General features: G+C 63.6%; 1 protein-coding gene across 5 annotated transcripts; it reads right to left on the bottom strand.

Annotated features, from left to right (window-relative positions):
* Nucleotides 1-1,023: 1,023 nt before the first annotated feature.
* On the bottom strand, nt 1,024-22,616 carry TRPV4 (transient receptor potential cation channel subfamily V member 4). 5 transcript variants are annotated; one of them, XM_054712516.1, is made up of 16 exons: nt 22,538-22,616; nt 22,216-22,420; nt 18,443-18,615; nt 15,434-15,586; nt 14,573-14,713; nt 13,745-14,043; nt 11,364-11,543; nt 9,753-9,911; nt 9,524-9,616; nt 9,188-9,261; nt 8,340-8,505; nt 8,044-8,110; nt 5,185-5,501; nt 3,740-3,867; nt 2,190-2,311; nt 1,024-1,181 (listed from the first exon to the last, which is right to left on the bottom strand). In XM_054712516.1, the coding sequence occupies exons 1-16, from the start codon at nt 22,614-22,616 to the stop codon at nt 1,024-1,026; spliced, it is 2,514 nt and encodes an 837-aa protein (XP_054568491.1). The 5 variants fall into 5 exon arrangements, with proteins under 5 accessions (XP_054568491.1, XP_054568490.1, XP_054568492.1 ...); XM_054712515.1 differs by having other exon boundaries at nt 22,216-22,616; XM_054712517.1 differs by lacking the exon at nt 14,573-14,713 and having other exon boundaries at nt 22,216-22,616.
* Between the last annotated feature and the right edge of the window lie 1,550 nt (nt 22,617-24,166).

The raw sequence follows: 24,166 nt of genomic DNA on the forward strand, positions 1-24,166 counted from the left end.
CCAGGCCCCAGGCACTCACCAGTGCCGTCCCCGCGGGCGGCCGGAAGCCGCTGCCTCCTCTCCTGCCTGCCGCTGAGGCCTCACCTGGCCAGAGCTGTCACCTCCGCCTCTGCTCCGCCCTCCCCGCAGCTCTCCTGCCCCCCACTCCCCACCCCCCACCCCCCAGCACAGCGTGACCTCTGTCCTCTGGTGAGCATTACCCTCCCCACAAACGGAGCTCCAATACTCACTACTTCCCAAGCAGCATTATTCCCCCATCAACACAGCTCCCCCCCACCCCGGGCCCTCAGCATTTCTCTCCCCCATTGCCTTCTCTGCCCTCCCCGTCACCACTCCAATCACCCCATCTCTCAGGCCACACCACCACCACCACCTCCTGTCCGGCCCCCAACCTTCACCCTAACCACCACCTTGGCCACTGCAGCTGCCCTCGTCCCCCCCCCCCCAGCCCGCGGGCATTTCTTAGCTCCCATCTCCCTCCTGTGACCCTGTGCCTGTTACCACCCCCATCACCCCACCACCTCCACCATCAGTGAACGGACATTTATTGAGCACCAGCAACCGCAGCCCCGCTACAGACTGCGCAGGAGGCGCGGCCCGCCCGAGGCCCCTGGCTGCCGCTCCGGGCTGTGCGCGGCCCAGGGCGCAGGATCAGGGGGGGCCTGGCCAGCGGTGCACCTGGGACCCGGAACAGGGTCCGAGGCCTCTGCCAGGTTCCGTTTTGGCGGGGGAGGGGGGGGGGGTCATGCTGCTTTCCTGAGAGCAGAACAAATAAATAATGGAGGGGCTGGGGGAGCCCCTGTGGGCGGGAGGCCCGGCTTTGGCTTCCGTGACTCCATGGGAGTGAGACGGGGGGAGCGGGGGCAGGAGCCTGGGGGCCAGAGGGTCCTAGGGCCCTCCGTGTCTCCGCCGGGCCCTCACCTCTGGGTCAACAGAACATGTGGCTGAAATGCAGGTGGACTTGAAATGGTGGGGGAGGGGGAGGGGGGCTGCAGGCTGGAGACCAGGCCCTGCCTACAGCCCCTAGAGGGGGGCGTCATCAGTCCTCCATTTGGGGGGGTAGCTCTGCCGGTGGCCGTCGCAGCTGGGGTTCCCCATGTTGTCCAGAGGCACCACCACCTCGTCTGGGTTCGAGTTTTTGTTCAGTTCCACCACGCGCGGCACCACGGAGGACCAGCGATCTGGGGTGAGCACGGCGGAAGCGAGAGTTGGTGGAGCGTGCACATGTGGAGCGCCTACTGTGTGCCGGGCACCCCACAGTGCTCTGAGGGGGGTCTTGTTACCCCATCTCACAGAGACGGAGACTGGGCTGAGAGGTGAGGTGCGTGCCCAGGAGCACACGGCACGCGGGGCCGTCAGAGCTCAGGCCAGTGAGGACGCCTGGGGCCCACACCCTCCCACCGGCTCACGCACTCAGTGTGAGGAAGGGGCCCAGGCACGCACAGCAGCAAAGGAAACAGCGGTCAGCTCATCCGACCCCCCGTTCCACAGCCGTGAGCACCGAGTCTCAGAAGGGACGGGATCGCTCCGCGTCTTAGTGATGAGACTGGCCCAGAGCTGCCCCTCGGCGCCCCGCGTCGGCTCCCCACCCCCGTCCCGGCTCACCCCCCGGAGGCGGCCCACCCCCCCCTCCCGGCTCACCCTACGGAGGCGGACCCCCCCCCCCCCGTCCCGGCTCACCCCCCGGAGGCGCCCCCCCCCCCCGGCCCGGCTCACCCCTGCGGAGGCGGCCCCCCCCCCACCCCCATCCCGGCTCACCCCCCGGAGGCGGCCCCCCCCACCCCCATCCCGGCTCACCCCCCGGAGGCGGCCCCCCCCCCCCACCCCCATCCCGGCTCACCCCTGCGGAGGCGGCCCCCCCCCACCCCCATCCCGGCTCACCCCTGCGGAGGCGGCCCCCCCCCACCCCCATCCCGGCTCACCCCTGCGGAGGCGGCCCCCCCCACCCCCATCCCGGCTCACCCCCCGGAGGCGGCCCCCCCCCCCCCCCCCCCCCGGCTCCCCCCCCGGGGGCGGCCCCCCCCCCCCGTCCCGGCTCACCCCTGCGGAGGCGGCCCCCCCACCCCCGTCCCGGCTCACCCCTGCGGAGGCGGCCCCCCCCACCCCCCTCCCGGCTCACCCCTGCGGAGGCGGCCCCCCCCCGTCCCGGCTCACCCCTGCGGAGGCGGCCCCCCCCCGTCCCGGCTCACCCCTGCGGAGGCGGCCCACGGTGTGGGAGAAGCCGTAGCACTGGTAGCTCTCGTTCTTGCCCGGGTCCTCGTTAATAATGCCCAAGTTCTGGTTCCAGTGAGACCAGTTCACCTCGTCCACCCTGGCGGGGCCACAGCAGGGCAAGGTCAGGGGGAGCCCCCCCCCCGCAGCCTCCCAGCACCCCGCCTCCTCATTGTTATTCTAACCATTTCTAAGTATACAATTCAGTGCATTAAATAAATTCCCAAGGTTGTGCAACCACCACCACTCTCCAATCCCAAAACTGTCCTATCACCACAAGCAGAAATGAGGTGCCCCATCCCCCGCCCCCCCTCGGCTGCCTCTATTCTCCTTTCCGCTCCGTGGATGGACGTGTCGTGTAAGCGGGACAGAGTACGTGGCCTCTGGGTCTGGCTTTCACTGAGCATGACGTTTTTGAGGTTCACTCATGTGGCAGCACGTGGCAGGACTTCACTCCTTTTCGTGGCTGAGGAACATTCCACTGCACGGATGTACCACAGGCTCAGCCACACGCCTGCCACGGACACCTCCTTCTTAAACGCCCCCTCAGCGCCGGGACACCCTCCTTCTTAAACGCCCCCTCAGCGCTGGGACACCCTCCTTCTTAAACGCCCCCCTCAGCGCTGGGACACCCTCCTTCTTAAACGCCCCCTCAGCGCTGGGACACCCTCCTTCTTAAACGCCCCCCTCAGCGCTGGGACACCCCGGAAAGTCAGGCTACAGCCTCTGGAGCCCACATTGACTCAACGTGATTTTTCCTTTTTAAAATTATTTTTGTTACTTTCACTCAACCCCCATTTCTGGAGCAAGTGCTATGTGCTAGGACCGAGCAAGGAAGATACATGCACTGTTCCCAGTCTACAGACAAGGAAGCGGAGGCTTGTCACACTGCCCAAGGCCACAATGCTGATAAATTGGTCGGGGTTTGAATTTGGGGTTCAAATTGAACAGGACAGACCGCCTGGCCTATGCGCTGGGAGCTATTACCACGCCCACATCCCAGCTGGGGACCCCAAACATGGCTCTGCTCTCTAGGCTGCCCCCCCCCCCCCCCCCCCGTGCAAAGGGTGATCAGCTTCTGAGAAAGGTTGGCTCAGGGGTTCCCCGAAGAAGCTGGCACTCGCTGGGCCTCTGGGTAACCTCGTAAGCCCTGGAAGCTGCTGGGTCCTCTCTCCCTCTCAGCCGCCGCACCCCGCTGTCTATCGACAGGGATGCCGCCCTGAGCCCGGGACAGAGGAGCCGCAAGGCCGCTGCGTGCGGGCGCCCCGGTGCACGGGCAGGCGCGGTCTCCTGCGTGACCCATCCAATCGCACAGCCGGCCGGGGGGGTGTTAGCATTGTCCCCATTTCACAGACGAGGAAACCAAGGCTGAGAAGTGAACCGACTCGCCCAACCTCAGCCGGTGGAACAGAACTTGGGTCAGGACCATCGTGGCCGGTGGCTCGAGAAGCTGCCACGGGTGGAAGACGCAAGGAGGCCCGATCTCGCGGGAGGGTCCCGCCCCGTCCGCCCCGTCCGCCCGCCTCACCTGAAGCACCACCTGCGGTCGGGGGTGCCGTCCGAGCTCTTGCCCACGGTCACCATCTCGCCGGAGCGGAAGGCCTTCCTCAGGAACACGGGGAAGGAGCGCTCGATGTCCAGGATGGTGGTGGCCCACTGGGGAGGGAGGGCGCAGGCCGGTGAGCCTCGCCCAGCCGCCCACTGCCCTGATGGCAGGCATGACGGCGGGCTGGTGGGCAGAGAAGTAGGCTCTCCAGCTCCCACCGACCCGGAGCAGCTACAAACTCGAATCCCCTGACCCAGCAGAATGAATGGGCGAGGCAGGATCAGAGGCAGAAAGGCCCAGCCCAGGACTCAGCACAGCAGCCGCCGCTCAGTGTGGGGAGCACTAGGGAGGGGTGGGGACTGGGGGGCAGCCGCCTCCCGGCTGCCAGGCAGAATGTGGGCCCACCTTGCCAAGAAAGGCCAACCCTGGATTTTTACAGGAAACCTCTTCACTTTAAAATTCCGCATTACATTTTTTTTAACGGATAAAGAAAAAAATAAATCTTTGCTGGTCAAATCCAATCCACAGGCTGCCAGTTTGCATCTTATGAGTCTCGCCCAGTGGGGAAACTGAGGCCCGTGGGAATAAGGATTCAGAGCAGACCTGGATGCTGCCCTGAGACCCGACGTGGGAGGGTGGCCTTGGGGTCCCCTTTTCTCCCCACGCCATCTCCTTGAACTGCAGGTGCCGCGTGCCTGGGCCCTGGGCGGGCAGTGATTGCGAAAACCCAGATTCGGGAACTGTGCGTGTTCCAGGCAGGCTGGGACCCAGGCCTCTGCCTCCTAGGATCGCCGGGAATCCCCGGGAAGCAAAGCAGCCCCGCCCCGCCCCGCCCCGGGCCACTGAGGCCCAGTCCACGGTCTTCCACACGACGAGCACGGGGGGGGGGGGGGGGGGGGGGGTGTCCTGGCAGCCGCCCTGGCCTCGGCGCAGACCCCTGCTGCATGCCCAGCTCCTTGAGCGTTCCCTGCGCCACAGAGCTCTCTCGGTGCCCGGGGCGACTGTGCCCTGTGACTGGACCCCATCGCTGGTGGTCAGGCAGAAGCCGCTGGCAACGCAGCAGGTGGCTCTGGGAAGCAGGCGCAGCTTGGATGCCCATTTTACAGACAGGAAGGCGGAGGCAGGAGACGGTGTGGCCGGCCCAGAGCGGGAGGCTGAGGAGGTGCGGGGGGTCCACGGCCCCACCTCGGGGGGAGGAGGGTGGCGAGGCGGATGGAGGGCGAGGCGGACGGGGGGCGAGGCGGACGGAGGGCGAGGCGGACGGGGGGCGAGGCGGACGGGGGGGCGAGGCGGACGGGGGGCGAGGCGGGCGGGGGGGCGAGGCGGACGGGGGGCGAGGTGGACGGGGGGGGGGGGGGGCGAGGCGGACGGGGGGGAGGGGCGAGGCGGGCGGGGGGGAGGGGCGAGGCGGGCGGGGGCCGGCTCACCTGCAGCTTCCAGATGTGCTTGCTCTCCTTGGAGACCTGGCCCACGGTCTCCCCCATGAGGGCGATGAGCATGTTGAGCAGCAGCACGAAGGTGAGGATGATGTAGGTGACCAGCAGCACGATGAACACGGCGGGGTACTTGGTGCCGCGCAGCACCTCCAGGTCGCCCATGCCGATGGTCAGCTTGAAGAGGTCCAGCAGGAAGGTGCTGAAGGTGTCGCTGTCGCGGCACGACGGGTACGCGGGCGCCGTGCAGTTGGCGCGGTCCTCGCTGCACTCCTTCATGTTGGCGCAGGGGTTCAGCAGGGACACCAGCGCTGTGGGAGGGACGCGGTGGCACTCGCTGAGTTGGACGCAAGCCGAGAGGTGGGGCGTCACTCCCATCGGGTGGAGGGGGGAACGGAGGCTGGTGACAGCAGGTCAGCCAGGCCAGGGTCTTCCCGAATCCAAAGCCACTGCTCCTTCCAGAACTCCTGCCACGAGGAGGAGGTCCTGCAGCTGGGGTGACCCCCCCAGGGCATCTACACTGTCCTGAGGCGTGTTTGGGTGCCAGGCCGGAGGGGAGCGCGGCCGGCGTGCACTCGGCAGAGGCCCGGGACGCTGACAAGCACCCCCACCCACAGGACAGGCCCAGGAGAGAATCGTCCGGCCCCACAAGGGCCAAGGCTGAGGAGCCCTCCTTCAGCCCGGCGTTCCCGAAGGTCCCGGGAGCCCGGGGTGCCGAGTTCCGGGGCAGACGCTCTGCTCACACCAGCTCACGGAGGAAGGGCCGGGGCTGAAACCGGCGCCCGCCCGTCCTGACTGCCCCGGAAGCCGCGCTGGCCAAGGCCCTCGCCCCTGCAGACACCTCCGCTGACAGAGCTGCTCGTCCCATCACGGCCCAGACAGCTCAGAGGCCCTGCCACACCGCGGAGCAGCAGCCACGGCCCCGGCCCCGGGCAGGGGGCACGCGGGGACTGAGCCCTGCGCTCAGGGGGCATCGAGTGCCGCAGAGCCTTCCACCTGGGGTGACAGCTCATGCCAGCGCCACTGAGGTGCGTCGTGGCTGCTGAAATGTGTGTTGAGAAGGATTCTGAAATCTTGTCCGGACTCATCAGAAAACAGTTCTGTGATCCACTGGCAATGTCTGTCACGGACACAAACGTGGAGAACAGCACGTGTCCTGTGTCCGGTCAATCTCAGGCGGGGGAGCTAGTGCCCGGAGCAGACGCCCGGGACCAAGCTGACCACCAAGCTGCCGCGTTAACCACGGAGCTTCTGCCTCAGTTTCTACAATTAGGATGCCGTAGGGCTGGACTTGACCCAAATCCCAAAGCACCGTGGAACCCAACGCTCTGTCTAGTTCTTCTCGTCCCATCACTGGGAGGGGCCGCTGTACCGGGTCCCTCTCCCCAGCTAAGGTTACAGCTCTGGATCCCCAAATAACCCGCCATCCGGGTTAAAACAGCGCCGCCATCACACTCCCGCGTCAGGGCCGGACCGGCCACCCTCCTCAGAGGGGAGTGAGGCCGGTGAAGCCGCGTCGGCCACGCCCTTTAGGATGCTGGGCGTTGAATGGGAGATGGCCGCCCCTATGGACCAGCCCAACGGCTTGGTCCCTCTCCCCACTCCTGGTCCCGCCCCACAGCCTGTCCCACCGAGGTCCGCGGCACCCTGACATCACGGAGAAACCGTATTTGAGGGAGCCAGTATTGAGCTGTAAAAAGGACCTGGGCTGCCTGACCGGTGTGGCTCAGTGGTGAGCATTGACCTATGAACCAGGGGTCAGGGTTCGATTCCTGATCAGGGTACGTGCCTGGATTGTGGGCTCGATCCCCAGGAGGGGGCATGGAGGAGGAAGCTGAATAAATGATTCTCTCATCATTGATGTTTCTCTCTCTCCCCTTTCCCTTCCTCTCTGAAATCAATAATAAATAAACAAACAAATAAATGAAAAGTCCTGGGCTGATAGATCACTTATGAAAACGCACTCTCCCTGTGGCCACGCCCCTTCCTGTGCTCGGCAGCGCCTTCTGTGGAGCCGTCTAGTCTGTTTCCCCTCCTCTGAACGAGGCCGCTCGCGTCCTGCTTTGGCCAATCGAGGGGGCAGACGTGATGCCGTGCCAGGAAGTGACCCTGGACACTTCCGCTCGCGCCCGAGACCCCTTAGACTACCCAGCGCCCAGCCCCGTCGAGCCGGCTGGAGGAGGAGCGACCACAGGGAACGGCCAAGTCGCCCCCCGAGGCCATCTGCCAGCCCAGGCCGCCCGCCCGCTGAGCCGCCGCGGCCTGTGAGACCGGCCCGCCCGCCCGCTGAGCCGCCGCGGCCTGTGAGACCGGCCCGCCCGCCCGCTGAGCCGCCGCGGCCTGTGAGACCGGCCCACCCGCCCGCTGAGCCGCCGCGGCCTGTGAGACCGGCCCGCCCGCCCGCTGAGCCGCCGCGGCCTGTGAGACCGGCCCGCCCGCCCGCTGAGCCGCCGCGGCCTGTGAGACCGGCCAGAGGGGCCAGGCCAGCACACCACCTCGCGGAGCCGGACTCACGAACGGTACATCCACGGGGGCTGTTTGCAGCCACCGCGTTTCATGCGGCTTCTTTGCAATGATGGTTGACATGCCAGTCTCACCATGTCCTAGCTTTTGAACTTGGGCAAGTCACGTAACGGTTCTAAGCCTGTTTCCCCATCTGCGAAGGAGACGGCAAAGGCTTGTGGTCTCAGACTTGGGAGAGTTAAGAGGCGGGATGGGGAAGGACTTACCCCGCGCCTGGCACGCCGTGAGAACTCCACGCACGCTGCTTATGCTCCCACACATCACGGCTGCCGTCTGGTCCTCACGCGCCCCCCCTCCCCCCGCCGCAGCCCCCGGGCGCCCCGAGCTCACCTGACGCGTAGCCGATCATGAAGAGCAGGTAGACCAGCAGGAAGCGGAACAGGTCTTTGAAGAGGATCTGCAGGCCCCGCGGGATGACGGAGGCAGCGGTGAGACACGCGGCTTCTCGCTCTCCCGATGCCTCCATCCCAAACCCCCTCCCAACGCACCCAGGCCCTCCCGGTGCCCAGGCGGCCTGCGGCCCCCACGTGCCCACGTCAGGTGCACGGCACTGTCTGCACACGTAAGACGTGTACATGGCGCGCTGCTCCCTCCGGGGCACGCGGCTCAGAGGGCCCCCTCCGTACCTTCTGGATCATGATGCTGTACGTCCCCGTTAGCTTCAGCCCGCGCGTGAAGTACAGGGCGTTCATCCAGCCCAGGACCAAGGCGAACACCATGACGGCCAGGTACGCCTCGATCCCGGCCAGGTAGAGGGCCGCCGAGACAATCACCAGCACCGAGTAGATGAAGCTGCAGGCGGCACAGACCACAGCAGGGGCGGGGGTGTGGTGGTGGCTATGAGGCCCTGCGGGGAGACACGCCCCAAGCCCTCCAGGGCACCACGACACCCCATAACAGTGGGTTCCGGCTCCCACATTCTGTTAACCAGAACACTCCATTAATTGACAATTACTGCGGGCTATGGCCTGAGCCCTGCCAGTTCCCAAAGTGACGCCCTGGAACCGCGAGGGAGAGGCGCGGTGTAAGTGGGGATGTGTGGCCGCGTGGACGTCACGGCTCGCTCTCCAGCTCATGGGAAAGGAAGGAGTAGCCCACGCAGTAACAGCTGTGCCGAGGCAGACATCAATCACCCATCACAGCACCCTCCCCCAGCCTCAGACACAGCCCCAAAGCCTTCTCAGAGGGCACCGCAGGCAGCACGCGCAGCCAATCTCCAGCAGGTTAAACTATTTCTATCCACGGTGTACATGGGAACCCCAGCAACCAGAATCCTGCTGTAAGCAGGAGACCCTGCTGCTTAGCATCGACGGGCCTTGTCCTGACTTCGGGCTACAGGGGGCCAGGCTGGGTGAGCTCACTGCTGTTAGGAGTCTCACCCCCACACCCCCACACCCCCACACTCCCACCTGCACGATGTCCCAGCCCAGCCCCACCTTCCTGACCCAGCGCTGCCAGCCCGGCCTCTACTCACTAGAGCAGCTGGAAGGAGCCATCGATGAAGAGGGAATTCACTCCAGGGCATTTCTTCATGAACAAGTCTTTGATCTGGAGGCAGGGGAGGTGGTGAGGGGTGGAGCCCGCAGGAGTGCAGAGCGAGGGGAGGGAGAGGAGGCAGAGGAGAGAAGCGAACAGAGGGAGGCAGACTGGTGTGTGGAGAAGAGACGGCGGGCTGGTCTCTGCTGGGAAAAGAGGAAGAGCAGGGGGCGTACAGGGCTGGAGAAGGGGCGGGAGAAGAGAAGGGGGAAGAGGAAAGGAGGGAGCGGGGGGAGGATGGGCAGGGCGGGCGGGTTGGGGGCCACGCACTCACGTTGGTGAGAAAGAACAGGACCCCGGTGAAGAGCGTGATGACCTCTCCGGCCAGCCTCAGGTAGTCCACGGTGGTGCGGTAAGGGTACGGCGGCTGGGGGCGGGGACACAGGTCCTCACCGGCCCCCCAACATCCGACCCCAGGGAGCCTCCGCCCTCCTCCCCGCTGGGTGCGGGAGGCACCCCTCCATCCTGCTCCCCGGCCTCCTCTGGTTGCCCGCGGCACTCACGGTGCCCTCCAGCGGCTGGTGGTAGGCGGTGAGGGTGAAGATGACCATGGCGCACAGGTAGGAGGCCACGTTGATGTAGAAGGACACGGCCCCGAACTTGCGCCACTTGTCCCGCAGCAGCTCGTTAATGGGCTCCACGGCCAGCATCTCGTGGCGGTTCTGCGGGGCGGGCGGGGCGGGGCGGTCAGGCCGCCGCCGGGCAGGCAGACTCCGACCCCCACCCTCCCCGCGCCCCTTCTCCTCCTCACCCCGCTTCGCCGATCCTCAAGGCCCCCCGGGGAGGAGGGGGAGTGGGACGCGGCCTGACTCCCGGGCTCAGCACGGGGTCTGCCCCACTCGCCTGTGCAGCCCATTCTAGACTCAGACCCGAGCGGAGAGCTGTGCTCACCTCGAACCCCGAGCTGGGGGTGGTACCGAGCTGCTGGCAGAGCACAAGTCCCTGCGCTTCCACCTCCGGATCCCAACTCAGGAGCGGGACTGGGGGATCCAGCCCAAGGACGCTACATACCCGACGCACCCCACCTTCCCGGGACGAACCCAGGCCGGACATCAGTGATGGAGTCCCGCACCTCCGTCCGCCACTCAGTTCCCCAAGCGGAAACCAGCGATCAGAGTCTGCACCAGACACGCTAAACCTCCGGCCACCCCACCAAAATCAAGTCACGCCCTGGCTGGTTTCGCTCAGTGGATAGAGCATTGGCCTGTGGACTGAAGGGTCCCGGGTTCGAATCCAGTCCAGGGCACATGCCCGGGTGGCAGGCTCAGTCCCCAGTAGGGGGAGTGCAGGAGGCAGCCGATCAACCATTTTCTCTCACCATTGATGTTTTTATCTCTCCCTCTCCCTCCTTCTCTGAAATGAATAAGATATATTTAAAAAAAAAAAAAAGAAAAGATATCAAGTCAGTCAGTAATTTCAAGATGGGGAAGTAAGCTCGGGCAAGAGACGGTCTGTCCACGCTGGGGGGCCAAGGCGGGAGGGGGGGCCCAGCGCTCGCTGCCCCACTTGTGAGCATCCTGTCCCTCTGACGACTGAGTCTCTTTAGGACCGTGATCTGTGCAATAACGCAGCCAGAGAGATGCGCTGGAGTACTTTTCCTGATAGTTAAAGGCAGACACAAACCCAAATGACCAAGAACGGAGGAATGGTGCATTAGCACGTGGCACATTTACACGCAGCAATGATGTTGCGCAAGAATATCTAATGGTGCAGAACGATGTTGACAAAGTACTGCTAAGTGAAAAAAGAGAGCTTTCCGAACTTCCTATAACATCTACTAACGGTAACGGCTGACACACAATGTTCACTCTGCCCGGCTGCTCTAACGTTAACGCACGCTGTCCTCCCCGCAGCCCTATGAGATGCAGGGCCCTTATCCTCACCTCAGAGAGGCTGAGCCGCTGTCCTGGGTCACACAGCATGTCAGTGACAGAGCCAGAATCCTGACCCAGTCTTGCCTGCCCCCCACAATCCGCATTCCCCCCAGTGCCGGGCGTCATTTTGGGGCATTTAGTTGGCACTTTCTTTTGCACTCAGCCCCCAGACCCACTGATGTGAGCCCAGGCCACCTTCCCGCTCTCAGCTACACCCCTGTCCCCCGCCCGGGCGCCCACCTCAATCTTGCTGTTGTACACCAGGATCTCCAGCACGGAGGCCTCCTCCCCACACGTGTCCAGGGAGGAGAGGTCGTAGAGCGAGGAATACACGGGTCCGTAGGCCCAGTCTTTGAACTTGCGGGACAGGTGTCTGGTGTCCTCATCCGTCACCTCCCGACGGATGATGTGCTGAAAGATCTGAGCAGGAGAAGAGGGGTTGGCGGGTTCCGCCAAGGAGGGGCATTCCTGGGAGGACCCCGGGGGCCGGGCACAGCCCACCAAATGGCTCTCCCCAGAGAGCAGGACGGGGGAAGGAAGTATTTACTGCGCAGGCACTGTGTGCCGGACCCTTTAATTCTCACCCCTACCACCCGGGCTTACAGATGAACGAACGAAGGCTCAGAGAAAGGAAGGGTGTCCCTCGGCCACAGCAGCCCACTGAGGCCAGACCGCACCCCGGCTCGCCTTAACGGCCTGATGGTAGTGAGTGTCATCCTTACGTAATTAAAACAGCAATTAATCCACCTTGTTACTGTTAATTCTATACGACTCACCACGCAGCCCTTCCTGTCACCTCTCCTGCTCTCAGGGGCTCTCACACAGGGAAACTGAGGACCGAGAGGGCGGAGTCGCCCGGGGCCTGCAGTGCGGGGGACGGAGCCCGAGTTTCAGCCCGGCCGTTCCTCCGCCCAGGGCTCTGCGGTGCACGCACTGCAGCAACAGCTGCTACATCTTCATAGAGTAACAACCGCCCTGCTCTTCACTGCGCACAGACTACGCGTCCCAGGCTCTGTCCTAAGAGCTGTAAGTAGACCACCGCATCCAGCTGACAGGACAACACTCTGCCGCCAGGCACTGCTACTACCCCCACGTACAGATGAGGAAACTGAGGCGCAGGCAGGGGAGGGGAGACGCCTGGGGAGACGTGGCAGAGCCAGGCCTGGGGCGCAGCCCCTCCTGACTGCAGAGCGCTCCGGTCTGCCTCTCCACCAGGGCGCAGTGACCCCAGGGCGCGGTGTCCACCAGGGCGCAGTGTCCTCGGGGCGCAGTGTCCCCAGGGCGCAGTGTCCTCGGGGCGCAGTGTCCCCAGGGCTCAGTGACCCCGGAGCGCAGTGACCCCAGGGTGCAGTGACCCCGGGGCGCAGTGACCCCGGGGCGCAGTGACCCCAGGGTGCAGTGTCCACCAGGGCGCAGTGACCCCGGGGCGCAGTGTCCACCAGGGCGCAGTGACCCCAGGGTGCAGTGACCCCGGGGCGCAGTGACCACCAGGGCGCAGTGACCCCGGGGCGCAGTGACCCCAGGGCGCAGTGTCCACCAGGGCGCAGTGACCCCGGGACGCAGTGACCCCGGGGCGCAGTGTCTCCAGGGCTCAGTGACCCCAGGGCGCAGTGACTCCGGGGCGCAGTGTCCCCGGGGCGCAGTGACCCCAGGGCGCAGTGACCCCGGGGCGCAGTGTCCACCAGGGCGCAGTGACCCCAGGGTGCAGTGTCCACCAGGGCGCAGTGTCCCCAGGACGCAGTGACCCCAGGGCGCAGTGACCCCAGGGCGCAGTGTCCCCAGGACGCAGTGTCCCCGGGGCTCAGTGTCCCCGGGGCGCAGTGTCCCCGGGGCGCAGTGACCCCAGGGCGCAGTGACCCCGGGGCGCAGTGACCCCGGGGCTCAGGGCGGCAATGTCTGCAGACACCTGTGTTGTCCCAGTGGTGGAGGCTGCTGCTGGCATCCAGTAGGTAAGGCCAGGGACGCAGCTCAGCATCCTACCTGCACGGGACAGCCCCGCGCCCCAGAGCCACTCCGCCCAAATGGCAGCAGTGCCGAGGCCCCGAACTCCTGCTCTAGGCCTGCGCTGAGGCCCGGGGGGAGGGACTGGCCACGCAGCAGCTCCGGCTGAGCCAGGACCCAGCAGTGGGGTCCGGCGGCGCTGGAGCCCCGGGACTCAGGTTTCTCTCAGTGGCTGGGCCTGGCTGGCGGGAGTGGGGGGTGAGCATCCGGAGGCTCCGGATGGAGGTGAGCAGCCTGGCTGGACAACAGGGAGCCATCGCAGGCTCCTGAGCTGGGACATCTGCACACCGGGCTGGCATGCTGAGAGGGGTGTGGGCATTAACCGTGATGAATGCCAGCGGCAGCGCCTGCTGCGTGTGCGTGTGTGTGTGTGTGTGTGTGCGTGTGTGTGCGTGTGTGTGTGTGCGTGTGTGTGTGTGCACGTGTGTGTGTGCGTGCGTGTGTGTGCGTGTGTGCGTGTGTGTGCGCGTGTGCGTGTGTGTGCGCGTGTGTGCGTGTGTGCGCGTGTGTGTGTGTGCGTGCGTGTGCGTGTGTGTGTGTGCGTGTGCGTGTGTGTGTGTGTGTGTGTGTCTGCAGGAGAACAAGAGTGGGTGGGCCGGTGCCCCCCGCCCTGCACTCACCCCGATCTTGCCCGTCTTGGCGGCCATCATGAGGGGCGAGAGGCCGTCGTTGTTGAGCACGGCCTCCAGGTTGCTGTCGGGGAAGAGGCGGGCGCACTTGAGCAGCAGGAGGTCGTACATCTTGGTGACGAACTTGGTGTTCTCGCGGGTGTTGTCGGCGATGGCCACCAGCGCGTGCAGCACCGTGTTGCCGCGGGAGTCCTGCCGCCGCATGTCCGCCTTCTTGTGGGGGTTCTCCGTCAGGTAGTTGACGATGTGGGGCTGGTTGGTGCAGGCAGCCAGCGACAGGGGCAGCTCACCTGTACAGGGGGGGGGGTCAGTGAGGGGCCCGGGGGGACTTCGCCTGCAGATATTTGGGGGACAGAGGCTGTGACCTGGACGCGGCACCAACAGTCCGTGGGAGCATGTCCCGTGGTGACCTCCCATTTCTGTGGGGGATGCTGGGAAGACGGGGTGTGGCTGTTTGGGGCGTGGCCATGCGAGGTGGAGCCTGGGAGGCACTTGACACATAACACGGGCCCGTGACAGGCGTGACCCGCAGACTCTCTCCCTGGTCCGACGGGGACGTGGGGGCTGAGCCTGTGCCCCACAACCTGACCGCTGGTCCCGGCGAGCACTGGGCTGAAGGTGCCATGGAAAGTGCGGGTGCTGACACCCACGAGCCCACTGTGCAGACGGGAAGCTGAGGCTCGTGACCCCCGCCCCCCACGGCCAGGCCTCAGTGACCCAGGCCAACGCGTGGCCGTGTCCGGCCCTGAGCCCTGGGTCTGTGGGGAGCGGTCAGCGCGGTGGGGCCGCCGAGTCCCTCCAGCCCACGGGCCTCCTCACCGAAGTAGAAGTAGCCGCCCTCGTCCTTGGGCTGGAAGAAGCGCCCCCGCGCCTGGGCGTGCACGTCGGCCCCCTGCGCCACCAGCAGCTCCACGTAGTGCTTGCAGCGGCGCTCGATGGCGATGTGCAGGGCGGTCTGACCTGAGGGGACAGCGCGGTCACCCCGGCTCCGGCTCCCGCAGGGCAGACACAGAGCTGTCTTGGAGGGCTGGGGTGCACCGTGTGGAAATGGGGGGGGCGGGGCTGCAGGCCAGAGCCGTGGCTGGCTGCACCCAAGGGCAGCAATGGACCTCCAGACAGATGTTCCCAGATGTGGCATCTCTGATGCACAGTCCTAGGTCTCGTACAAGCAGGATCTGAGGCTCAAATAGGATCCGACTTGTAGGGTCCCATTCGTGGGAATTTCAGATGCCCGAGCGGAGCGGTTCCCCCCTCCCCCCCACCCCCGAGGAACACCGCCTCGAGGTCTCTGAGTTCTGGGCTCAGGTATGAAACCCACAGACCTTGAACCCAAGCTGGAGGCACAGACTCTCAGGATTTAGACCCAGGAGCTGGGACTCAGGACGCCTTTGCCGCTTAGCGCTGTCGGCTCACAGAACTCCTATCCTCGGGCCTGTGTGTCCGGAACCAAAGCGTCTGAGGCCAGGATTCCAAGCCCACGGGCCACTAGGCTCCGTGCACCTCAGAGTCTTGATTGTGAAATGCAGGAAACCCGAGCTCATTCACTCACTCACTCATTCATTCACCAATCAGCAGGTTTCTAGGTTCAGGCTGGCACGGGGGCCAGTCCGGAGCTCTCGGAGGTGAGGAAAGTGAGGATGTGCCCTCTGCCACCCCCCCCCCTCCTCCCGCCGGGCCCACCTCGGTAGTAGATGTCCCGGAAGGGCGAGTTGACGAACTCGCGCATGTTGCCGGTGCGCTCGGCGATGTCCAGCAGCAGGGGGATGGTGTCGTTGCGGCCGTTGTTCAAGTTCAGCAGGGCCTTGGGCAGGCAGGTCTTCCCCGTGGAAGGCTCTGGGGACAGGGGCACAGAATGAGGGGCTCCCCCTGGGCAGCGGGGGACAGGGCCCGGTCTCGCCTCCTCTCGGAGACTGTTCCCGACCTGCTCCCCATGGAGCTGAGGGGACACATAACCCGAGGGGCTGAGGCTCTTTAAAATGTGGGAAGCTGCAGCCTTTAGAGACTGGTGTTTAGAAAGCAGACCTGGAGGGAACTTTACAAATCAAATAGACGGGGGAATGCAGGTTCCACAAAGCCAGCCAGATTTCCTTCCTGCAGGACTTCTCAGAGCCTTTAACATGCTAATGGGGCTGGGAGCCTCCCAAGCCAGACACACAGGTGGCCTCTGCCCACCTATTGGACACACGTGAGTCACCTGCACCTGTGCCCGAGAGGGGGCAGAGGAGGGGAGGGCTCCCCAGAGCGTGGGCTGCCCCAGTGGATGTGGCTGACCTCAGGGGGGAAGGAGGAGGGCCTGGGGCCACAGGAACAGCAGTAATAACCCCAACACCAGGCCTCATTGTCAAATCTCTCACGAAGTCAGTCTCTGGTGCCAATGGGTCCTTAACAACCTGCCCCTGACACCTGCTAACGCCCCTTCGCATCTGCTTTCCCTGGTGTGAGCTGATTTATACCTTTAAAAACTGAGCCAATGAAAAAGGAACGCCCCTGCGAATCGCGCGGGGCTCCGGCAGGGCCGGTCGGGTGCCCGCTCTGGAACCAGGGGCCTTGGTCCCAATTTCCGTGCAAACTTTCCTCCGCTTCCGTTTCCTTTCCAGATAAAGGCCACACAGGGACACGGGTGGCTAACAGCTGTTGGCTGAGGAGCCCGGCAGCGCAGGGGGGAAGCCTCAGGAAAGTCACGGTGGCCGTTCTTACTATTCAGGGAGGCGCTGCCGGAACCTCGCCCCACAGGTGCCTGGATCCTGTCCCCGCGCCCGGAGTGAGGCTCTGGGACAAGCCCAGAGTGCACACCAGGCATCTGTTTCTTCAATGAATAACGGACTCCAGTTCCCGTCTTCGTAAGTGGGAGGGGCTGTCCCACGTGGCCAGGCCCTGGGAGTTCTGTCCAGACACACCCGTCAGCCTGCTTTCTACGTGTTTCCCACCGTCAGGCAATTCAGAGCTCTCCTGCCGACCTCATCACCGTCCCCTCCCTTACCCCCCCCCCCCCCCCCCCAGCCTGCACAGGTCCCCGTCTCAGAGCACGGGGTCCCCTTCGCATCACTCCTGTCCTTGTCCTCCCTCTTCCCTACCCCCACCCCCGCAGGTCTTACTGATTTTACCTCCCATTTGTCCAATCCCCCCACCAATCTCCATCTCCACTGCCACCACCCTGGCCCAGCCATCATCTCTCCCGCATGCCCAAGGCACCTGCCTGGTTTCCACCAGCCGCTCTGATTTCCTTTGGTCCACTTTCCACACAGCAGTTGGAGTGGCCACATCAAGTGTAATTTTTATCACAGTGAGCCGCAGGGCCTTTGCACACGCTGTCTCCGCACTCCCTCCCAAGTCCCTCCTCCTCTTTCACCTGGTTAACTGCAGCTCATTCAGACTCGGCTCAAGTGTCACCTCCTCCAGGAAGCTCTCCCAGGTTTTCCTGACTAGCTCAAAGCCCCCGGTACAGCCTCTTGTTGGCACACATTACAGTTTGTAACTGTGCGTTTATTTCTGTGATTGTTTGACCAATGTTGGCCTCGCCCTGGAAGACTGAGCTACTTGAGGACAGAGTCATGTCTGCTTCGCTCATCACTGTTCACCCCGGGCCGAACGCAGCACCTTACATGTGGTAGGCGACCGATAAGGTAGTAAACATTCCATGACAGGTGAGCTGGGCATCACAGGTAATTCCAAACCACAGGGGACCCAAAGTGTGGGGCATGGAACTAGGCCCTGGATTTGGGCTCCCACGCCCCCAGACCTGGGCTATCGTGGGGTCGGGGGGGGGCGGGGGGCGGGGGAGCTGCCAGCCTGGGTCCTGGGATAAGATGCCAAGAACAGTGCCTTCCCAGAAACGCAGTTCCAAGACTTGACCACCAGGTGGCGAAGTGACTGCCCACACGGCTGCTGGAGCCGGGCGCTGCGGTAAAGGAGGTTGTCAAACCCGCGGTGGGAGGGGGCGGTCACAGTGGACCTCATGAGCCTCTGGCTGGAAGAACACGCAGGGGCGGACCCAGGGGGTCTTGTTTATGAACACACACACACAGCAGGTGGCTGACTGGGTGGAGGGGCTCACAGACCACCTTCCTGGATTTAGGGAAGGCAGCGGAGGGAGCTGGGCCCTGAGGTGTTTGGAGCCTGGACAGGCTGCAGGGCGAGCTCCCGGGCGGGGGAGTCCTGGGGCAGAGGAGACGGGCCTGCGGCCTGGGGAGGGACGCTGGAAAGCTGGGCGGGGCGGGCGGGGCGGGGGGGGCAGTGTCTGGGAGCACAAGCGGACCAGACCTGATGCCCTGCCTCACCCCAGGGGGCAGGACTCCCCAGAATCCCAGCGGCCTTGAACCAGCGCGATGCAGTTCTCTGCTGAGGGCCAGGACTATGCCTTCCCATCCCCAGCTTACAGATGAGAACTCTGGGTTCAGGAGGACACAACCTCCAGTGGAGGAGGGCGGTTTGCACCCAGGCAGGCGGACTCTGCTTACCTGCTGCACTGCCCTTGCCTTAAGTAAAGGCTGAACAATGAACGAACAGAGCGAGCGGAGGCCCAGAGAGGTGAAGCAAAATGGCGGAAGACACCCGGGGCCAGACTCCCTGTCCAGTGCTCCTTCCAGCCCGTGCAGCCCACGGACCCAGGGAAGAGGCTGAGGGGACAGGAGCCCCAATGCCTCCCCCACCTCTGGCTGGCCTGCCCGCCACCCCCACCTGGAGGCTCACCCCGGAACTCCTCGTCAGTCAGGCGCTTCTTGTGGGTCAGCAAGTAGGGGAGCAGCCCGTCCAGGTCCGCCGTGGAGCCCCGGGACACGATGTCAAAGAGGATGGGCCGGTTGAAGACTTTGAGGATGGGGGGCGGCTGGGGCGCAGGCGCTTTGGGGCTCTGCGGCTGCTTCCTGAGGGGGAAGGCAGGGTGACCGGAGGGTTGGTCCCCTGCCCACCCCGCCAGCCCTGGGGGGACAGCCAGAGCCCTAGGGACAGGCCAGACTGAGGGGGGAGGGACAGCTGTTTTATCCAACATACTGGACCCAGTCCCTCCTGTGTTTTGGGTGGAGACAGCCAGACTGAAACACACACGCCTGCACATCCATCCATCCATCCGTCCGTCCATCCGTCCATCCATCCGTCCCTTCCGTTTGTCATTTACTGAACACTTACTAAGCCAGAGACTGACGGGGCAGAGACAGGGAGAAAAGGGAGGAGGGACACGAGGCTGAAAGACGAACAACTCGTTCATTCACCCACAGCTCATCACTAACCCCCCTCAGAAACGGGACAAGTGAGGCCAGCACACAGGCGCCCCGTTCAAGGCCCACCGCACAGAAACGTTAGCGGATACGATTATTTAGCGCCTACTGTGTGCCGCGTGCACACAGAGGCGCAGTCGGAAAGACAGGCAGAGGCGTGAGGGAGGGGAGGAGGAGGAGGAGGAGGAGCGGGCTGTGCCATGACAGCAGAGGCGGGCAGCCGGGAGAGGAGGCCAGGGCAGGCTGTGGGCAGCGGCCAGGGGGCAGCAGAGCCCTGGCCAGGGAAGGGGAAAGAGGTGTTCTCCTGAGGGGGGCACAGACTGGAACTGCCCCTCCTGGCCCCTGCACAGCCCCGTTCTATCTGCTCCTGAACTTTGACCTTTCAATATGAAATGAAAAGAACACCCTTGACCCCAGACCTCACTGAGGTGGCCTTCGGGGTCTCTGGGGACCGCAGCGGCTCAGCCACACCCAACTATCTAAGGGCTGGAAGGAGGGGCCTGAGGGGGAGGGGAGACACGGAGCCCCCAGCTTCAGCAGGCCCTCAGGGGTGGGGACGCAGGCTCTCTGCCCTGGGTGTTCCCACCTCTGAGCAGAGGCTGTGCAGACGCCTGGAGCCCAGCTCCCTAGACCCGGCAAGGCTCCCCAGCTCTGCCCTCCACCTGGACACGCCCGTGTGGCTGCCCTCCCTCATCCCCCAGCTCTGGGCTTAAATGTCAGCTCCTCCAAGAAGCCCTCCCGGACTACCTTTCCTGCATCAGCTCCAGGCTCCTACCTCAGCCTGCCGCCACCTCAATTCACGTGTTTGCTGACTTGCTTATTGTCCGTCTCGCCCTCCAAAGGGAAGGGGCCGCCTGAGTAGGGGCGTGTCTGTCTAGCTCATCCCTGGACCCCCAGGGCCCACCCCGCTGCCTGGCACGTGGCGGGTGCTTGAGAAACGTTAATTGAATGAATCAGTGACAACAGGCTGCATCCAAGGGTGTAAAAGAGTCTGATCAGCGAGGAGGACAGCGGACACCTCCAGCCTTCATCTGTCCTCCAGGTACACACCCCGGACGGACGGGGTGTCTAGGGGTTTTCGTGGGTAGAAGCTGGACCAATAGATGACAGATGAACAGATGCATAGATAGACATTCGAAGGAGTGATGATGGATGGATGGATGGACGGACGGACAGGTGGATGGACAGGTGGAAAGATGGGCAGCTGGGCGAGTGGCTGAGTAGCTGATGAGGAAAGAGTCGAGGGAAGAAACGGCTGGTGTCCGAGTCTGGGCCTTCGGGCATGTGGGACACCGGGCCAGGACCCGGACCGGGTCATAAACGGCACTGGTTCTGCAGGAGCAGAGGCTGGGGCAGCGTGAGGACAGGACCGTCCTCGTCAGCCGCGTTCCTCACGTCAACTGCCAACAGCTTGGGGAACTCCAGGGATTTCCTGCCCCACCCCCACCCCAAGGACCAGGAACTAGGGCTCAGTGCATCAGGCCTACAGAAGCCACACGAACCCCAGGAAGAGGCCAGGCAAATGCCTTTGTTCTGGAGTCTGGGCCTGAGGACTCAGCCTGGCAGAGCCCGTGGCAGGAGGATGGGTCCACACAGGTGATGTAGGGGCTGGAGCCAGGGGGCTGGAGGCAGGGGGCTGGAGGCAGGGGGCTGGGGCCAGGGGGCTGCAGCGAGGGGGCTGGAGGCAGGGGGCTGGGGCCAGGGGGCTGCAGCGAGGGGGCTGGAGGCAGGGGGCTGCAGCGAGGGGGCTGGAGGCAGGGAGCTGGAGGCAGGGGGCTGCAGCGAGGGGGCTGGAGCGAGGGGGCTGGAGCCAGGGGGCTGGAGCTAGGCCTGGCAGAGAATGCAGCATTGGGATGGCCATGCGGTAACCCCACCCAGGGCTTCTCTCCACTCTCCTCTCCTTCAGCCAGGCTTCCTTCATGGAGAGAAAGGGTTAATACTTTAGAGTCTGACCTCTCCCCTAGCCCCAGGAGGTGCCCAGGAATGAAGGTGGCACTTGGAGAAGACCCAGGAGGGGCTGCTGGGGTGTGTCAGCAGGAGAAGGTGGGTGGATGGATGGATGAGAAAATGAACGAAAATATGAATGAGTCAGTGAGTGAGCAATTTGAATGAATGAATGAACAAGTGGATGGATTAGATAGATGGGTGAATGAATTGGTGGAAGGAAGGGAGGGAAGGAGGGAAGGGGAAGGGAGGGAGAGAGGGAGGAGGAGAGAGAGAAAATTAGAAATGGAACGAATGGATGAATGATGAATGTAGTTTAATGGATAGCTGACTGGTTGGATGAATAGAAACAGTGGGTAAGTAAAGGAATGAATAGGTGGATGAATAAGTGGTGGATGAATGGAAGGTTGACATGAGTGGAGGGCTGGACAAGTAGACGACAGATAAATAGATGGGTACATAGATATTTGAATGATGATGGACAGATGAATTGGACAAGTGGATTGATAGGTGGAAAGACAGGTAGCTGGGTGAATGAATGAGTAGAGGACAGATGGATGAGTGGATGGATGGGTGGATGAACAAACGAGTGTATGGAAGGATGGACAGGTGGGTGGATGAATGGAAAGATAAATGGATGGATGGATAGGTGGGTGGATGAATAAATGAATAAATGGAAGGATAAATGGATGGAAGGATAGCTGGGTGGGTGGATAAATGGAAGGATGGACAGGTGGGTAGATGGATGGATGGATAGATGGATGGATGGATGGATAGCTGGATGGATGGATGGATGGATGGATGGATGGATGGATGGATGGATGGATGGACAGGTGGGTGGATGGATGGATGGATGGATAAATGGATAGATGGACGGATGGACGGATAGCTGGATGGATGGATGGATGGATGGATGGATGGATGGATGGATGGACAGGTGGGTAGATGGATGGGTAAATGGATAAATGGATAGATGGACGGATGGATGGATAGCTGGGTGGATGGATAAATGGATGGATGGATAAATGGAAGGATGGACAGGTGGGTGGGTGGATGGATGGATGGATGGATGGATGGATGGATGGATGGATGGATGGATGGAAGGATGGACAGGTGGGTAGATGGATGGATGGATGGATGGATGGAAGGATGGACAGATGGATGGATGGATGGACGGATGGATGGATGGATGGATGGATGGATGGATGTATGGAAGGATGGGTGGATGGATGGATGGACGGACAGGTGGGTGGATGGACTCAGTACAGAGCTGGAGACCACTGCCCGGCGGCCAGCAATACTCACTCTAAGACCTTCCTCCTCCACCGCTTGTTGTCACTGGGGTGGTGGCGGTAGGTGCCGTAGTCGAAGAGCGAGTCCATGGGCGCTTTCTTGGGCCCGGGCACCACCGAGGACTCGTACAGGGTGGACTCCAGCAGGTCAATGGGGTTGGGCACCCCCTTGCGGAAGGCGCCCTGGAACTTCATGCGCAGGTTTGGTCGCCCATCACCTGTGCCCGCAGCGGCGGCGGCTGCCGGGCGAACAGCATCGGGTGGTGAGGGCGAGGGGGACCCCTCCTCCCCCTCGAACAGGTTGGCCAGCGAAGACAGAGGGAAGGCCTCCCCACCGGCGGTGCCACTCTCGTCCCCGGGGGGCTCGGCCGCCTCCCCAGGCCCCGCCCGGGGCCCTTCGCTGGGATCGGCCATGCTGGCCCGAGCGTCCTCCTCCCGTCCTCACGGCTGGGCCTGCAAGGGAACGGGCGTCAGTGGGGCTCAGGAAGGACCCTCCCACGCGGGCAAACAGCCCGCCGCCAGCTGCTTCAAAGCCTCGTTGTAATGACAGGGTGCGGCCGCGCCAGCTGCGGTGCCGCCAGCCCGGCAGGAGCTGCCCTGGGGCTCCCCGGCGTGAGCTGCAGGAGGAAGGGCCTCAGACACCCCGGACCCCACCCCTGGAGCCGAGGCTTCCTCCCCACAAACCCCCCAGCCGCGGAGCCCACAGAGCAGGGCTCAGAGCAGGCTCCACACTTCGCCACTGCGGGCTGGCCGTGCTGACCGGCAGGGCACACGCCACAGCCACAGCGGGGTCTGTCACCTGTCACCGGGATGTCCGAGGGCAGGGCCTGTCACCGGGCTGTCCGAGGGCAGGGCCCGGCCAGAGTGAGCGCCTGGCAACACGGCCCCTGCCTCCCCGCGCCGGCACCGGGCTCAGGAGACCCCTGGGAGCCCGTCGCCCGTTTCCGCCCCAGCACCACCGTTCTGACCCCATTTTCCAGAATCAGAAAGAAATCGAGTTCCGAGCCGTGGCTGGCCTCCCCGGCACAAACTCTGCCCCCTGTGCGGGCGGATCCCTCTTTGCCTGGTACCCACCCCGCCTCCCCGCTGTGTCCCAGCTCGACCGCCCCTTCCCCTGGGACGCCCTCCCTACGAACAAGCGGCCTGTGACAAAGGTGTCGCTGGTCCCATCTCTCAGGTGAGGACACGGGGCTCCTAGGGGCAGGCACACGCATCGGTGCAGAGGGCGCGGGTGAAAAGGCGGTTAACTGCGGATGAGTGCTCACAGAACAGGCGTGACGTAGGGGCAGCGTAGGGAACAGAGTCTATATCCCGGCTGCGTTAGGGCAATGCCACAGGCAGTGCCCTGCTGAACAGTACAACAGCTGTGTGGTGTCAGGTGGGCACTAGTTCCATCAGGGTGACCACTCCACACGTTATATACACGTCTATCACTGGGTTGTACACTTGAAACTAATATATCATGTCAACTGAAATTAAAAAATAGCCCTGGCCGGTCTGGCTCAGTGGATAGAGCGCCGGCCTGCAGACCAAAGCGCTTCGATTCCGGTCAAGGGCACGGACCTCGGCTGCAGGCTCCTCCCCGGCCCAGGCCCTGGTTGGGGCACGTGCAGGAGGCAACTAATCGACGTGCTTCTCTCACATCGATGTTTCTCTCTGTCTTTCCCTCTCTCTCCAAAAACCAATGGATAAATATCCTCAGGTGAGAATTAACAAAAACAATAATAATAACAAATTAATATTTTAATATTTAAAAAAGTAAAAATGAACAAGAGGGGCCGTCAGCGCCTGGAGGGAGACGAGCTGGACTTGCACCCAGGTCTCGGCTCCAGCCCCCGCTGAGCAGAGGAGGGACGGGCGCTGGCGCGGAGCGGTTTCCTGGAACTCCCACATCCCGCCCAGCAACAAGGAGACTCTGAACAGTCCTCCTCTGTCCCCTCCCGCCCAGCTCGCCAGCGGAGCCA

The sequence above is a fragment of the Eptesicus fuscus genome, chromosome 23, assembly GCF_027574615.1.
Source record: "Eptesicus fuscus isolate TK198812 chromosome 23, DD_ASM_mEF_20220401, whole genome shotgun sequence".
NCBI lineage: Eukaryota > Metazoa > Chordata > Mammalia > Chiroptera > Vespertilionidae > Eptesicus > Eptesicus fuscus.

Excerpts from the sequence above, each read along its gene's own strand:
- TRPV4 (XM_054712515.1), bottom strand. The coding sequence starts at position 22,616 with ATGGCCGATCCCAGCGAAGGGCCCCGGGCGGGGCCTGGGGAGGCGGCC. Across the intron at positions 15,587-18,442 it reads GACTGACGAGGAGTTCCGGG|AGCCTTCCACGGGGAAGACC; the intron begins GTGAGCCTCCAG and ends CCCTGTCCCCAG. Across the intron at positions 3,868-5,184 it reads AGCACATCTGGAAGCTGCAG|TGGGCCACCACCATCCTGGA; the intron begins GTGAGCCGGCCC and ends CTCCCTCCCCAG.